Genomic DNA, 15,395 nt, shown 5'->3' on the forward strand with positions numbered 1-15,395 from the left:
GGGACATCATCGGTTCTCTCATTTACATGTCATTTGACTAAATTGTACATATAACTATTTTGAGAAATGTGAAATGAAATTTCGTGAAATGTGGAATTACATTTTCTGAAATGACTATAAAATATCATATAACTTTCTGACTTTACATCCGATTTTCATGAAATATTTAGCTTTATGCTTGTCTGATTTTTCACTATTGATTTAAATCAAAATTTTCCCGAAGTGGACTTGACATTTGAATTTGACCATTTCATTTCATAGTCCACTATGTGAAATATTCACACTGTTATCGCAATGTGTGAAGGTGTGTTCTTTCCAGCAGGGGTCATTTCCTTTTTTTTTCCTGCGCAAAGTTATTACTTGATTTCTAGGTCTGAAGTTCTTGCAAAACTTTCACGCAAAAGTTACCAAATAAACTACATAATCGTTATTATATTATCACTTGCCGTTGAGATTTGATGATTATACCAAGTCATGATATTTTTGTTCTTATATTAGTAAAGGGAAGGGGATAACGTGAGACAGAATGAGAGAGGAATGCTGTCTTACCAGAGTCAGCGGCAGTTGGAGAAAGTGTAGTGGTAGTTGTTGTTGTGTCGTCCTGAGTGGAAGTTGATTCTGACAAATAATGACAATATCAAATAATATGAAAAGAGCAATAACTGTGCAATAGTTTGACCTTATCGCAAAGAACACAATGTCCCACAGTGTGTGCCACGGTGTGTTCTCAGTGTGGAACGTAATATGAAGTCCACTTCAACAAAAATTTGATTTGAATAAAAAGAGAAAAGTCCAACAAGCATAACACTGAAAATTTCATCAAAATCGGTTTAAAAAAAAGAAAGTTATGACATTTTTAAATTTTACTTAATTTCACAAAACAGTTTTATGCACATTCCCGTCAGTATGCAAATGAGGGAGCTGATGACGTCACTCACTATATCTTTTGTATTTTATAAAATTAAATATTCTAATTTTCTCCTTATTGCCATGCGTAACGAAGTTTTATTTCACCCTAAACATGTGAAGTTACCATTAACCTATATACCATGCTATTGTTCGTTCAAGTTGGACCTTGTTGTAAAATCTGTAAAAAATAAAATATTGTATAATTCAAACAATACAAAACAAAAGAAATAGTGAGTGAGGGACATCATCGGTTCTCTCATTTGCATGTCATTTGACTAAATTGTACATATAACTATTTTGAGAAATGTGAAATGAAATTTCGTGAAATGTGGAATTACATTTTCTGAAATGACTATAAAATATCATATAACTTTCTGACTTTACATCCGATTTTGATGAAATATTTAGCCTTATGCTTGTCTTATTTTTCACTATTGATTTAAATCAAAATTTTCCCGAAGTGGACTTGACCTTTGAATTTGACCATTTCATTTGATAGTCCACTATGTGAAATATTCACACTCTTATCGCACTGTGTGAAGGTGTGTTCTTTCCAGCAGGGGTCATTTCCTTTATATTTTCCACGCAAAGTTATTACTTGATTTCTAGGTCTGCAGTTCTTGCAAAACTTTCACGCAAAAGTTACCAAATAAACTACATAATCGTTATTATATTATCACTTGCCGTTGAGATTTGATGATTATACCAAGTCATGATATTTTTGTTCTTATATTAGTAAAGGGAAGGGGATAACGTGAGACAGAATGAGAGAGGAATGCTGTCTTACCAGAGTCAGCGGCAGTTGGAGAAAGTGTAGTGGTAGTTGTTGTTGTGTCGTCCTGAGTGGAAGTTGATTCTGACAAATAATGACAATATCAAATAATATGAAAAGAGCAATAACTGTGCAATAGTTTGACCTTATCGCAAAGAACACAATGTCCCACAGTGTGTGCCACGGTGTGTTCTCAGTGTGGAACGTAATGTGAAGTCCACTTCAACAAAAAGTTGATTTGAATAAAAAGAAATAAGCCCAACTAGCATAACACTAAACATTTCATCAAAATTGGATTTTAAAAAAGAAAGTTATGACATTTTTAAATTTTACTTAATTTCACAAAACAGTTATATGCACATTCCCGTCAGTATACGAATAAGGGAGCTGATGACGTCACTCACTATTTCTTTTTTTATTATATGAAATATTCTAATTTTCTCCTTATTGTCCTGCGAAACGAAGTTTTACTTCTCCCTGAACATGTGGAATTACCATTACCATAACATGTTATGGTTCATTCAAGTTGGACCTTGTTGTCAAATCTGTAAGAATTGAAATATTCTATAATTCAATCACTACAGAACAAAAGAAATAGTGAGTCAGGGACATCATCGATTCTCTCATTTGCATGTGACTAAATAAAATTGTATTTATAACTATTTTGTGAGAAATAAACGGAACCTTAAGATGTCATAAATTTCTTACTTTACATCTGATTTTGATGAAATTTTAGCACAACATTGTCCTGAGGTGGACCATTTCATTTCATAGTCCACTATGTGAAATATTCACTCGGTGAATGCACTGTGTGACAATGTGTTCTTCCCAGCAGGGGTCATTCCCTTATTTTCCAAGCAAAGCTATTACTTGATTTCCAGATATAAAGTTTTTGCAAAATTTTCACGCAAAAGCCACCAATTAAACTACATGATCGTAAAATAAGTAAAGGGAAGGAGATAACATGAGAGAGAATGAGAGAGGAATGCTGTCTTACCAGAGTTAGCGGCAGTGGTAAAGAGTGTAGTAGTAGAATCGGTTGTTTTTGTCGTGTCGTCTTGGATGAAAGTTAATTCTGACAAATAATGTAATATTACCAATGCAACGATGATGTATGTTTGTCGATTCAAGACATTTTCGACGCAAGGTAATACATTTATAGCAATTAATACTTGAATTCCTGAGCTTTGTTTTTCGCATCACCCCTTTATCCCCAAGGTGAAGTAATACATGACAAAAAAAGGTTGTGATAAATGCATAAACCAAAGTTAGTGAAAAGATGCTTACCAGCTGTAGAAGTTGATGTCGGGCAATGGGGAGTCTGTGAAGAAGTTGATTCTGAACATAAAGCATTAGATAAAATTCTAAATATTTTATGAAAAGAGAGAGAGGGGGATGGGAGATAGTTGGGAGGGAAAAGGAATATATAATGTGAATAATACACAAAAACATAACAAATCCACTTAATGCTTATTAGCCTCAAATTTTTGACGATATCCGTCGTCTTCTTTAGGAGTAAATAGGCACCTTTCGCAAACCTCTACAACGCGAGATTAGAGTCGGGTAACTCAAAAGTTAACGATTAATCATAGAATCGATTTTCTAGATTGATTGTACATTACAGTCAATACAATCAAACGTAGAAAGCTGTTCTACAATCATTGCTAAGCTTTGTGTTACAGGCCCTATAGATCTTGCTTTTCGTGTACAAAGCTCTTTCATACGATTCTAGCATTCCATGCCATTTGCCTGCCTGAGCTCGCGGCGTGACTGTACCTGTATCATGGCTATGACTCCAGCTGGCTGGAGACATGCGAAATGTAGATTATGGCATGGATAAGAAAGTGGTTTTTTCAAACAAATCGAGTACATATTGAGTAAGTAAAAACTTACCGAATTAAAGCTTACATATAGATCATTACAGTCCATTGAATCGATATTGCATTTAATGTGCATTATTGGTGGATCACTGGCAATTGATTCCATGGGTCAGATCACCTCTCCAGCTAGCAGAACCATTTCGCATGCGTTGACATGTACACAGCATGTAACAGGCCATAAACTTTCTAAATTTGCGGGGTTTTTGTCTTTTGCCTGCTCCTTCTACACAAACGATATGCCTCTCGCACACAATGTAATGGGCAGTATGTTTTATTTTCCGCAGAAATGGGGGATTTCCCGGGGGTGGAACACTTCCATTGATGAGTGGATACCAGGCGTGACCATAGGGTTTCGGAAAGCACCCTAAACAAGGGCAGTAAGTCATTTTTCCAGATTATGAAAATGCATCTCTTAGCAAGTATTTGGGTTGTGACACCCTACAAGTATTGGTAATATATCCCTTTTTCAGTATTTTAATCATCGTTTTTCACACCCTAATAACGCTACATAGGCCTATACGTAACGTACTTGCCCACTCTGTCCCCTATTACGCGTGGTCGCTCCTCGTATCCACTAATCAATGGAAGTGGGCCCCCGGGCGGCCTCTCGAGCTCTAGGAGGAGTCAAAAGTGGCTTTGGAAAGTCGTCCTCAATCGGATTTATCGCTGTTACCATAGTAGCAACCAGAATTTTGCACACGAAACAAATATTGAATGTTTCCGTCGCAGATGCGAAACGAAAAAAATCTCATGGCACACAATTTGCATTGCAGGACAGAGTTTTACGACCATGATGACGGGCCCAAAAAGTCTCTTCCAAAATCAACTACCGTCGTAAATAAGCGTGCGCGTCCTTTAAACGAAAGATCGGGAATGACATGAAGAAGACGAAGGGTATCGTCGAAACGAAAATTTAAGGCTAATAAACATTCACTGGATTTGTTTTGTTGGTTAACAGTTAAGTTAAGCCAGTAAGTAAAACTATAAGATGTTTGGACCACGGATAAATATATATATATATATTTAATATAAATGCATAAAATATCACGTATTGACTTAATCGATAACAAGACAAATACAATCAATGCTTTTGCCAATTAAATCTTATCTTTATCAATATCATTGGCAAAATAATTAACTAGACTTCTTTTGTTTTGTTCTATATATATATATATATATATTGCGTGAAAGAAATGGATAAAGAGAGCAATGGTAGGCGTTGCTCAAATCACGGTTCCGCAGAGCTATCTACCCTTTGGAAAATTGGTGATGCCGAAAAAATGTCTCTGCCGGGAATCAAACCCGGGCCCCCAGCTTTGAACGCCGGTGCCTTAACCACTAGACCACAGAGACGGGTTAGTGACTAGGGCGACCCCGATCCTATTGACCGTCAGATTTTCGACACTACAGTGCGAATCAAAAAAAAAGTGTACACTTTGAAAAAAGCCCTGGGAATTTAAGAATATACAACATGTTGGTAATTTTATCACATATAATCTTGGGTTTGGGTCTCATCTATCCAATGAAAGTAAAAGTTTTGACAGAATATTACACTTGAGTGAGCACTATCCATTCTTGCAAAGCTCGCAGAAATCTGTTTGCGCAGAAATGCTCGTTTTCACGCTGTGTCAAGGGGAAAGGGCAAAATCAAACTTACCCTGCGGAACATTTCTCATACATTTTCCTTGCACTTTTAGTCAATTGAAATAAAACGGATACATTCAAGCATTTTGTAACAATTTTGCCACCCAAATTGAAATTTCAACACTCAGTAGGTACAACCTTTACTTTTCTGTGCCAGCTGGATCTGAAGACATAAATGAATCTGAAAAAAAGTTTATATCAGACATCTCCAGCATTTTTTCACTGAGTTTTTATAATTTAAAGTGGGTTTACATGTCATTTTTTCATTTAATACTTGTTTCTCCACACTTTTCCCGAGCTTGACAATGAATAACAAAATGAAAATCAAGCCCAAGCCAGTTCATGTAAATCACAGCTCAATGTAAAGCAAATTTCGTCACAATGGCCTCGGTGTGTGGGGGAGTGGGGTGGGGCACAATGCACTCTTTGAAGTGTTTTGGGCAAGAAAACAAGTTAAAAAGTGTAAGATATCTTCAAATCAATATTACTAGCTAAATTCCTCGTGTTCTTCATGATTAAGGCCTACTTTTATTCGCATGAATATTTCAAAGTTCTGCGCAAATCATTTTTCACTAACTTTTAAAAAGTAAGTGGTGCTTACTCAAGCGGAAATACTTTTTGACAGATATATCGTCATATGCTTAAATGGATCAGTACCAATGATAAAATGTGGAAAAATTCTCAGGATATTACAAATGTATAATTTTACAGGATTTTTCCGAAGTGTAAACGTTTTTGGATACGCACTGTATACCAATTATAATTTCCTTTGTCGGGTGTAGGTGGGTTTTGAACAATGACAAGCCGCCATGCCTCAGCTGGATCAAAGCTATTGCTTTGATGCAGTACACGTATGGGATAAAGTATACAAATGTGTGAAGTAATACATGTACAACAGCTTATATATATATATATATATATATATATATATATATATATATATATATATATATATATGTGTGTGTGTGTGTGTGTGTGTGTGTGTGTGTGTGTGTGTGTGTGTGTGTGTGTGTGTGTGTGTGTGTGTGTGTGTGTGTGTGTATAGCGAGAGAGAGAAATGACATTTTGATTTGTGCACACTAGACCCTTTCCATCGGTATATACATAAAGCAATGAAGTCAAATCGTCTTTATTTTTTCATTTGAATATATTTACCAAAACAATACCTTTACTGTACCATCAAACAAATTCAAAGGAAAAATTGAGCATGCATTCATACATAGTATATTTGGACCATGTTATAATGATAATCATATTCATTTCTCACGTGAAGAGCAGTCACTCCCTCTATACCCGCGAGAACAGTGACACTTGTAGCCTTTCATAGTCTCCTCACACCAGCCGTTCTTACAGCGATCTTTAATACAATCTGGCAAGATAGATAATGAAAGAAAGAAAGAATACGAAATGAAGTTACTTATAGGCCTACTCCAATAGCATGAGGGGGCACTAAATGGCGTCTGTGACAAAATTTATTGTAACCTAACGTGAGCGAGTCGAGCGAGCAATTTTTTAAAACTTTTTATAGATAAAGATATAACATGGTGATAAATGTTGGCATTTTATTCCAAAAATGAAGACATTTTAGGCTTTTCTTGTTTTCTTTCTTTTCGTTTCCTTAGTCCCCGCGAGGAACTTATTAGGGATCATGGTCCGAACCCGCATCTATAAGCCATTAAGCAATAGGCCATCTTCTCCTTTTTTCTGAAACTGATACGAGACATTGCCAATGACACCAAGGAGGAAAAGTCTGGTTCGTGCTACATGAAGATAGAAGTCTGTATTTCGAAAGGCTTGAGAGCACTTTAATAGCATTCTCTAGTAAATGCTTTAGAAGATAATTTCTAAGGTGGGTAAAGGCTATGCAGTCACTAACTAACTAAAAGTGAAAGACAGTTTCCGCAGGTCCATGGCAAGCAGGACAACTTAGGTCGGAAACTAGTCTGAGGATCATGCACATTCGACTTTGGGTGAGATCAGTGCTGGTAAGAAGCTGTGCTTTCATATGGATGGCTACCCAGAGATGTACATGGTGAATGGCGGACGGGAATACATGATAGGGAAGCACCAAGTCAATATCATGGAACAGAAGAAGGGATGACTTAAGGGAGGTTTCCTCGGAGAGGGCCTTACTTTCCACTGCATTTGTTACTCTCATCTTCCATGTCAGATACGAGCAACCTTGCTGCAGGAGATCCAGTAGAGCTGGAGGATTGTACTTCTCTAGCAGAACCTTGAGGACTTTGATAGTAGGAATAGTAGGCTCATGGCAGACAACGCTCGAAAAGATCCTGTGCTCAATTCTGTCAAGTGAAGTGAAATAATCTTTCCCAGATAACGCAGGTGTAGGAAATTAATTGAGTCAGATAGAGGGGAACCTCTGTTAGCAGAGGAACAGCCCCATGTGCATGCAGTTGTCCTAGGAAGACCAAGAAGCTTTTTGAAAAGGTGGTTCTGCATCGCATCCAAGGGCCTCGTATCTCTTTCCGGTAGGTTAAGAGCCTCAATTTCGTACGACATTCTGGGGGCACAGAATGTTTTCAACAGTGAGGAGACAATGACAGGAGACAAACCACTCCGGTAAGCACCAGTACCTTTCAAGCTGTACAAGGCCCTATTAACTTTTGAAAGATCTCATGGGTGCGGTTCGGTTTATAAGAGGAGCACAAGACACCAAGGTGAGGATGGCAGGCCTGAACAGGAATGGTGTCTGAACCAAAGTGCCATTGGAAGACTGCAGAGTTACGTCCTGGGTCTAAAAATCATTACAACACTTTTAGAGGGATTGATGGTGTAGTGCAACTGTTTGGTGTACTCCAAGAATATCAAGCATACGCTGTAGATCTTAAGGGCTGTTGGCGAGAAGTACTACGTTATCAGCAAGCACGAGGGTTCCTGTGTATCTGGTAAGTACTTCACAACATGTGCCGCTCAACAACACAGGAATTAATGCTTATATACATATGATAAGCCGTGAATTTCGGATGAAGAACAAGCGAATAAATAATTAAGAGGAAATGAGAATGGTGAAGATTGAAAAAAAGAATGCCATAACTTCATAAGATGAAAGGTTGAAGAAGAAGAAAAAATAAGAAGTCAACAGTGCAGGGGCCGCGGAACGGTTTTCAAATGGGGGGGGGCTGAGCCAAAAGTTGGAGGCTGACCATGCTAAAAATCACAATCATATGGTCATTTTTACGTTTTTGTACACGGTTTTGGACAAAAAAGGGGGGCTGAAGCAACCCCCCCGGTTCCGCGGCCCCTGCAATGGATAATGACTGCTCACAAGATATCTGTGTAACGGCTTTAATCAACACTTTTGTAAAACAAAACACCATTTCAAGTTTTTTTTTTTTTTTGCAGGAGTTTCTGCATTTATTGTAAAGTCAAAATAAATTTTACAATACATAAAACATAATCGTAATATGACATGAAAGTACATTGTAATGTGACAGATTTATAATAGTATAAACAAAATTTTAGACATGAATACAATAAGGATAAGACAAAGTAATGAAAAAAAAAGCAAATGCAGTGGCACACTATATAAGCAAAAAAAATGCTTGAGCAATAGCAGCCAAAGGGGGAAGAGCGCTACATGGAAACCTAATATTTTATACTGGTCCGGGTCTGGAAGAAAATGTTACGTCACAAATTATTAGAAAAGGAGAAAGAAGAAAAAAGAAGAAATGAAGAGTGCGTGTGTGTGCAAGTGGGTGAACGTGCAGGTGTGATACTAAGAATACTTCGATAAAAGATATTTTTTCAATGAAGCTTTAAAAGAAAAGATAGATGCAGTGAGTTTTATATCATTGGGCAAATCATTCCAGATGTCTGGGCCGTGATGTCTGATCGTTATATGTGCGAATATTGTTATCGGGTTTGTGAGGTGGATGTTGGATGAGTGGCGTGTAGGATATGAATGAATGTTGCTGTTGTAAACAAAAATATCTTGAAAGGGTGTAGGTATAGATTTAGTTGAAAACTTGTACATAAAAATGGCAGTTTGGAAAGTATGAATGTCATGAATTTTTGATGTTTTCAGGTTCCGAAAAATTGGATCAGTATGTGCTAAAAATTGCGAGTGAGAGCAAATGCGGAGTGCTTTCTTTTGGAGGCGTAGAATTGAGTCTATTTTGGTTTTGTTGCAATTGCCCCACAATATGTTGCAATATGATATATGTGACAAAATAAAAGAATTGTAAAGCATAAATAGCGATCTTTGGGAAAGACAATATTTCAGTTTGAATAGTATGCCAATACCTCTGGCAACAAGTGTGCTAATATAACGAATGTGACTATTCCAAGTTAAATTAGAGTCAATGAATACACCTAAGAATTTCGTTTCTTGTTTTTCAGCAAGATGGATGTTATCAATGTTAATGGAGCCACGAAATATATGCTTAGAGTTGATGTGTTTAAAGTACATGAAATTTGTTTTGTTAATGTTTAAGGAGAGTTTATTTGATTTAAACCACTTGGACAATTTATTCAATTCATTATTGAGTACTGTTACAAGCGTTTCTAAGTTACTGTGTGAAAAAAATACATTGGTATCATCTGCGAAAAGAACATAAGTAAGTAGGGGTGAAGCATTGATTATATCATTCATATAAATTAAAAATAACAAAGGGCCTAAGATAGAACCCTGTGGTACTCCACACTTAACATTGCAAACTTCAGAAGATTTAGAGTTAAAATAAACATATTGATATCGATTGTACAGATAATCTTGAAACCATGATAAAACAATCCCTCTGATTCCATATTTTTGTAATTTATTCAACAGTATATGATGATCGATAGTATCGAATGCTTTCGATAGATCCATGAAAACTCCGACAGTATGCTCTTTTTTTGAAATGGAATCTGTTATTTTGTTGTATAATTGTAAAATTGCATAGTCAGTTGAATGTTTTGACCTGAATCCGTATTGATTAGGAATTAATAAGTAATTTGTGTCCAAAAAAGAATATAGTCGTTTGTAAATTATTTTTTCAAGTATTTTGGAAATGCTTGGTAATAATGAAATAGGGCGGTAGTTGGCGATTTGGCAAGGGTCTTCTTTTTTGTATATGGGAATTATTTTTGCAATTTTAAGTTGATCGGGGAAAATTCCATTTGTGAGAGATAAATTGAATATATGTGATAGTGGAGAAGCCACAAAATGAATTATTTGTTTAAGTAAATGTACACTGATACCGTCATGACCACTAGATTTAGTAAGTTTAAATGATCGAACTATTTCTAAAATTTCATAAATATTAGTGGGATTGAAAAATAAGGAATTTTCAGTATGGTTGTCTAAATATTTTGTAAAGTCGTTTGCATTAGTTACTATTTTAGATGAAAGGTTAGGGCCAACATTGGTGGAAAAAGAATTGAATGCATTAGCAATTTCGGAAGGATCTTGCGTTTTATGCCCGTTTAGAAGGAAATCAACATTATTAAGATCATGCGTTTTTTTACCTAACATTTCATTTACTGTGTTCCACAATGTTTTGTTATTATCTTTGTTGTTTTCTATTTTGTTAGAAAAATACGATTTACGAGCTAGACGGATTATTGATGTTAATCTATTTCGATATTTTTTGTATTTGTGTATATGTTCTAGAGTGGGAGATTTAAGCGATATCTTATATAATCGATTACGAGTGAATATTGATTTAATTATACCTTGGGTGATCCATGGTTGTTTATTCTTCTTTTTACTTGGGTTGATTCTCGTCAGAGGTATATTTTTGTCATAGTATTGAAGAAGTTTATTTAGAAATATATCATACGATCTATTAACATTATCTTCTCCAAAAACGTCTTCCCATCCCTCTGCACTCAAATCAGTTTTAAGAGCATCTATGTTATGTCTAGTTTCTTTTCGCCGGGTGACTTTTCCTTTAATGTGTGGCTTATGTAAATGTTTATAATCTCGGCATATCGTAAAGATTGGTAGATGGTCAGAAATGTCGTAGTAAATTATTCCGTTGTTGTTATTATTATTATCTAATAAATTTGCATTGCAAAATATATTATCTATTATTGTGTGTGATGTACTTGTTATCCGCGTTGATTTATTTATCAGAGGTTTAAAAGAAAATGATGAAAACAAATTAATTAACTGTTGGCCAAGAGGAGAGTAAGGCATTGATATGTCTATGTTGAAATCTCCCATGAGATAAATATCCTTGTTTTCGTGTGATATTGTTTCAAGACAGGATTCCAATTTATCGAAAAAAATGTTAGCGATGTTATTTGGTGGTCTATAGACTACACCGACTAATTTGTTTTTATTGTTATCATCAATAATTTCAATGAATAAAGATTCTATACCTTCAAGTTGAATGTCATGTCTTATCTTGAAATGTAAATCATTATGAATGTAAAGAGCGACACCCCCTCCCATTCCACGTTTACGATCACTATGTTTAAATGTATAATTGTCAATATTAAAAATGTTTGGTGAAGTTGAGTGTAACCAGGTTTCTGATATGGCGATTAAGGAAAAGGGAAATGTATTCAATATGGATAAAAACTCACTGAAAGTATCAAAAAATTTTTGCAAGCTTCTAATATTTATGTGCATAATGCTAAAGTCGGTTGGTTTGTCGATTTTGGCTGTGTTGAAAGCTGAATTAAATTCGTTTGCAGTGTAGTATTTACACTGGGGTGTAAAGACTTCATTATTCATGAATACGTCGTTTATGTTCATAAAAGGTTTAATAAACTTCGGTTTGAAATAAGGAGTAGTGAATTTGAGGTGAAAGGTGCGTGCAGGTGAGAGTGAAAGTGAAGTATGTACATAATAATAATAATAAGGGTGTGTCGGATGTTTTGAGCGTACATGATTGTGTGACGAACAGACTCCGGGCTGCACAGTATAACAAACAAGAGAGGAAAAAAGAAGGGGGATCCTCCGGAATTTTGTTAACCTGTACAAATGCATGTCTTTGGTTGAAATAAATCTCGAGGTTTCATTAGTCTCAGAATAATAAAAAAGGTGAAATCTAGGTTGGCATAATACAATGAATACTAACAATGTTCTATTTAACTTCATGGATAGGATGTCACCGAAAAAAAATCAATTTACCTATCATTCAAGCGTATTATGGAATGTAAGAGCGAGGAAATCAAATTGTTTACAAAAGTGAAGTATGTTGACAATGAGGATATCCATTTACATATAAGAATCGTATCCAGGTCATTGATCTACAGTTTTAGGTCTATATTGTCGATTATGTAAAGATGCATGCAGCTTACATTTGAAAATCGGAGTGAAAGTAAGATACTATTAAAATGGAACAAGGTGATTGAAATAACATGAATAGACAAACGTTTGCATGGAACATAGAAAGTATGCAAATGATTAATACAAGCAGGGAGATAATACAGCAAAGGCATAGATACTATAGAAATTACTTTCGACAAGGGATCTCATTTACATAATGATTGTGAGAAAATTCCCGTAAGGGTAATATGCACATGCATGTACCACACTATACTATTCAAAGTGGATTAGAGCTTCATTGAATCTTGCATAAAAAGGAAAATGGGTTGCAGAATTACACGCTGTGTGTAGCGAGTTCAAGCGAAGCCAAAAGATTATCAGATATTTTTAGCATAGTAAAAATAAAAAATAGATCCCTAATGTGGAAAAAGAACAGTATAAAAAAATCAGACAATGCAACAGGTAACAAAGTGACCATTTTAGAAAATTGCAATAAAAGAATCATTTAGTGATGAATAAATTCAGGATACCAGGGGTTACATATCGTGACAACAGAAAATTCTTATATGGAGAATGAGAAAAAAATTGTTCCTGTACTGAGAATATGAAAAGTGTCATCAACTTTAGATTGTCAGTTATGTTCAAAGACATATTTTTAATGAGTATAATACACAAGGAAGACTCGCTCCAATTCAATGAATTCCTAATTTTATTTCGGAATTCGTCATTACAGAAAAAAAAACTAGAATTTTTTTCCCATTATTTGGTTACGGATTTTGCAGAAAGATCAACAGTTGCAAAATGAATATTTTTTTTTTTTTAATGTTACTTTATACATTGCCCAAATGCAAAAATCTGAATATTAGAATAAGAGAATGCGTCATTTATAATTCACGTTCATGTAATGCTGATCTGACTCTGTCAACCTATCGCAATATAACTTTTTTTGTCGTTAAGATCGCATCGACCAAAGAGAACATCCTTTTTAAATTATACAGAGATAGATCCTGTGAAAGGACTCGGAATATCTAAAAAGGTTATAATTTCAATTACAAACAAGCGAGACAATTCTGAAAGTAGAATAATATACTATTAGTTTGGTTTGATTTTGGCTAGAATGTGGTGAAATTTTTAGATTGAACTAGCTGATATGATAATGTAAACTCATATTATCACAAACAAATTGAGTTATGCATACGATTCAAGGGTGTATATATATATATATGTATAGACAAAATACATGTTGATCTATTCTGTTAACATAAAATATCTCGTTTATATTGAAAAAAAAAATGCACTCCTAAAAAAGTCGAGAAAATAAAATATATCAAAAGGGGAAATGTCTAACCCTGACTATTATTTGAGTTGGAAACAGCTAGACTAGTTTGTGATGGCTTTTCAAATAACCAAATAATTCGATATGACTCATACTGTCTACATGACCATAATTATATAAATCTGTTCATAGTAATATGATAGAAAATTCCAAAAGTATATACACAGAGTGTAGAACAGAATAGTACATTTGGCTGGTTAAGAGTTGAATGTAAGTATCAACCGTTTTCAATATGTTAGACCACTTTCCCGGTACAGCATATTAAAAATGTCTTCGTACCTGATGGGCGTCTATGACGATTATTCTTTTTTTTTTTTTCAAAAGAACATGTACATAAAAGATAACATCTAAAATCAGATAATCTTTGTATATTACTGAACTGTCGTGAAATTAACGTCAGATTGACGCACATATAATGAGAAATATCACAAATCATTCAAAATAGGATTATAGGCAAAAAAGCAGAATATCTCCAATACATCAACGAGAGAGACTCCAATGAAAACATCAACAAGGTATACTCCAGCATGTATGACCAAAAAGATTCTGAAATATCAATATATTAGTAGACAGTATAAATTGTTGTTGTTAACAAATAAGATAAAGGAAACTTGGAACTTTAGACAAACATCTGCTCTTTCCGAAAATAAAATAACCAAAGTAATTAGCATACCCAACTGCCATGACTGTATATTTCATTCATGATAGATACAGATATGGATAAAAAAAAATTCTGTATTAAGCCATTTCAGGAAGTTAAGTAACCAAACTAACTAACAGATTTGATTATGTATGTCGTGATGAATTACAGTTATATCATCGTTCGTACGTAAAGACATACGTCAACAACATAATAACAACGAATTAATTAATTAAGTTTAAGCAAAACATTAGGAACGTATAGGAATATCCATGTTACATCATAGAGGTGGACTCCAATAAATTAGAATAATTGAAAAGGCTTGAATAACCCCAGAGAAGTAAATTGCTTTATAAAAAGTAGACAATTTTTTGGGCAAATTGTAACTTGAAAACAAATACTTTAGGAAATGGAGTAACCAAGTTTTGTCACGATAAATGAAGGTAAATGTTTTCAGTTGGTGCATCTTGAGTCTGAAGAGTATGAAATACCCCTTAGGAAGTAAGATGCTTCATTCATGACCATTTTATTTTGTTTATTATTATTTTTTTATATTGTAAACAAAATCAGGCATTTTAGCATGGTGGAGTAACCAAAGCAACTGAGGGGTTAAACAGCAAAAGTATGATAAATATCGCTATGGAATCTCCAGTAAATTCATCTTTGAGTCTCAAGAGTATGAGATACCATTTGAAGATGCTACATTTTTAGTACATGTATATAAATTGTAATCTAACATGACTATAACAGTTATTTCTGGAAATGGAGTTACCAAAACAACTGAGGGAGTACATAAAGAAACAGATTTACTGTTCATACATCTTGAGTCTGTAGAAATAAGATGCTACAAAGTTGATTTTTTTGTTCTCCTGTATAAACCAAAGCTCCATTTCTAGAAGCATGGGAAATGATGTAAATAAAGTATCTGAGATGTTGAACTGCATGCAGGTAAGTACAGTTATTAGTCATAATAAATACCTAAAAATTGATTT

General features: G+C 34.7%; 1 protein-coding gene across 1 annotated transcript in view; it reads right to left on the reverse strand.

Moving 5' to 3' along the window:
- Positions 1–15,395, reverse strand: part of LOC121423517 — a 33,679-nt gene that overhangs the window by 5,131 nt on the left and 13,153 nt on the right. The window contains exons 4-5 of the mRNA XM_041618868.1: positions 6,473–6,574; positions 2,969–3,019 (exon numbers count right to left, since the gene is read on the reverse strand). Of these exons, the coding sequence (XP_041474802.1) occupies positions 2,969–3,019; positions 6,473–6,574 (153 nt within the window). The remainder of the gene's footprint in view (positions 1–2,968; positions 3,020–6,472; positions 6,575–15,395) is intronic.

The sequence above is a fragment of the Lytechinus variegatus genome, chromosome 11, assembly GCF_018143015.1.
Source record: "Lytechinus variegatus isolate NC3 chromosome 11, Lvar_3.0, whole genome shotgun sequence".
Classification (NCBI taxonomy): Eukaryota; Metazoa; Echinodermata; class Echinoidea; order Temnopleuroida; family Toxopneustidae; genus Lytechinus; species Lytechinus variegatus.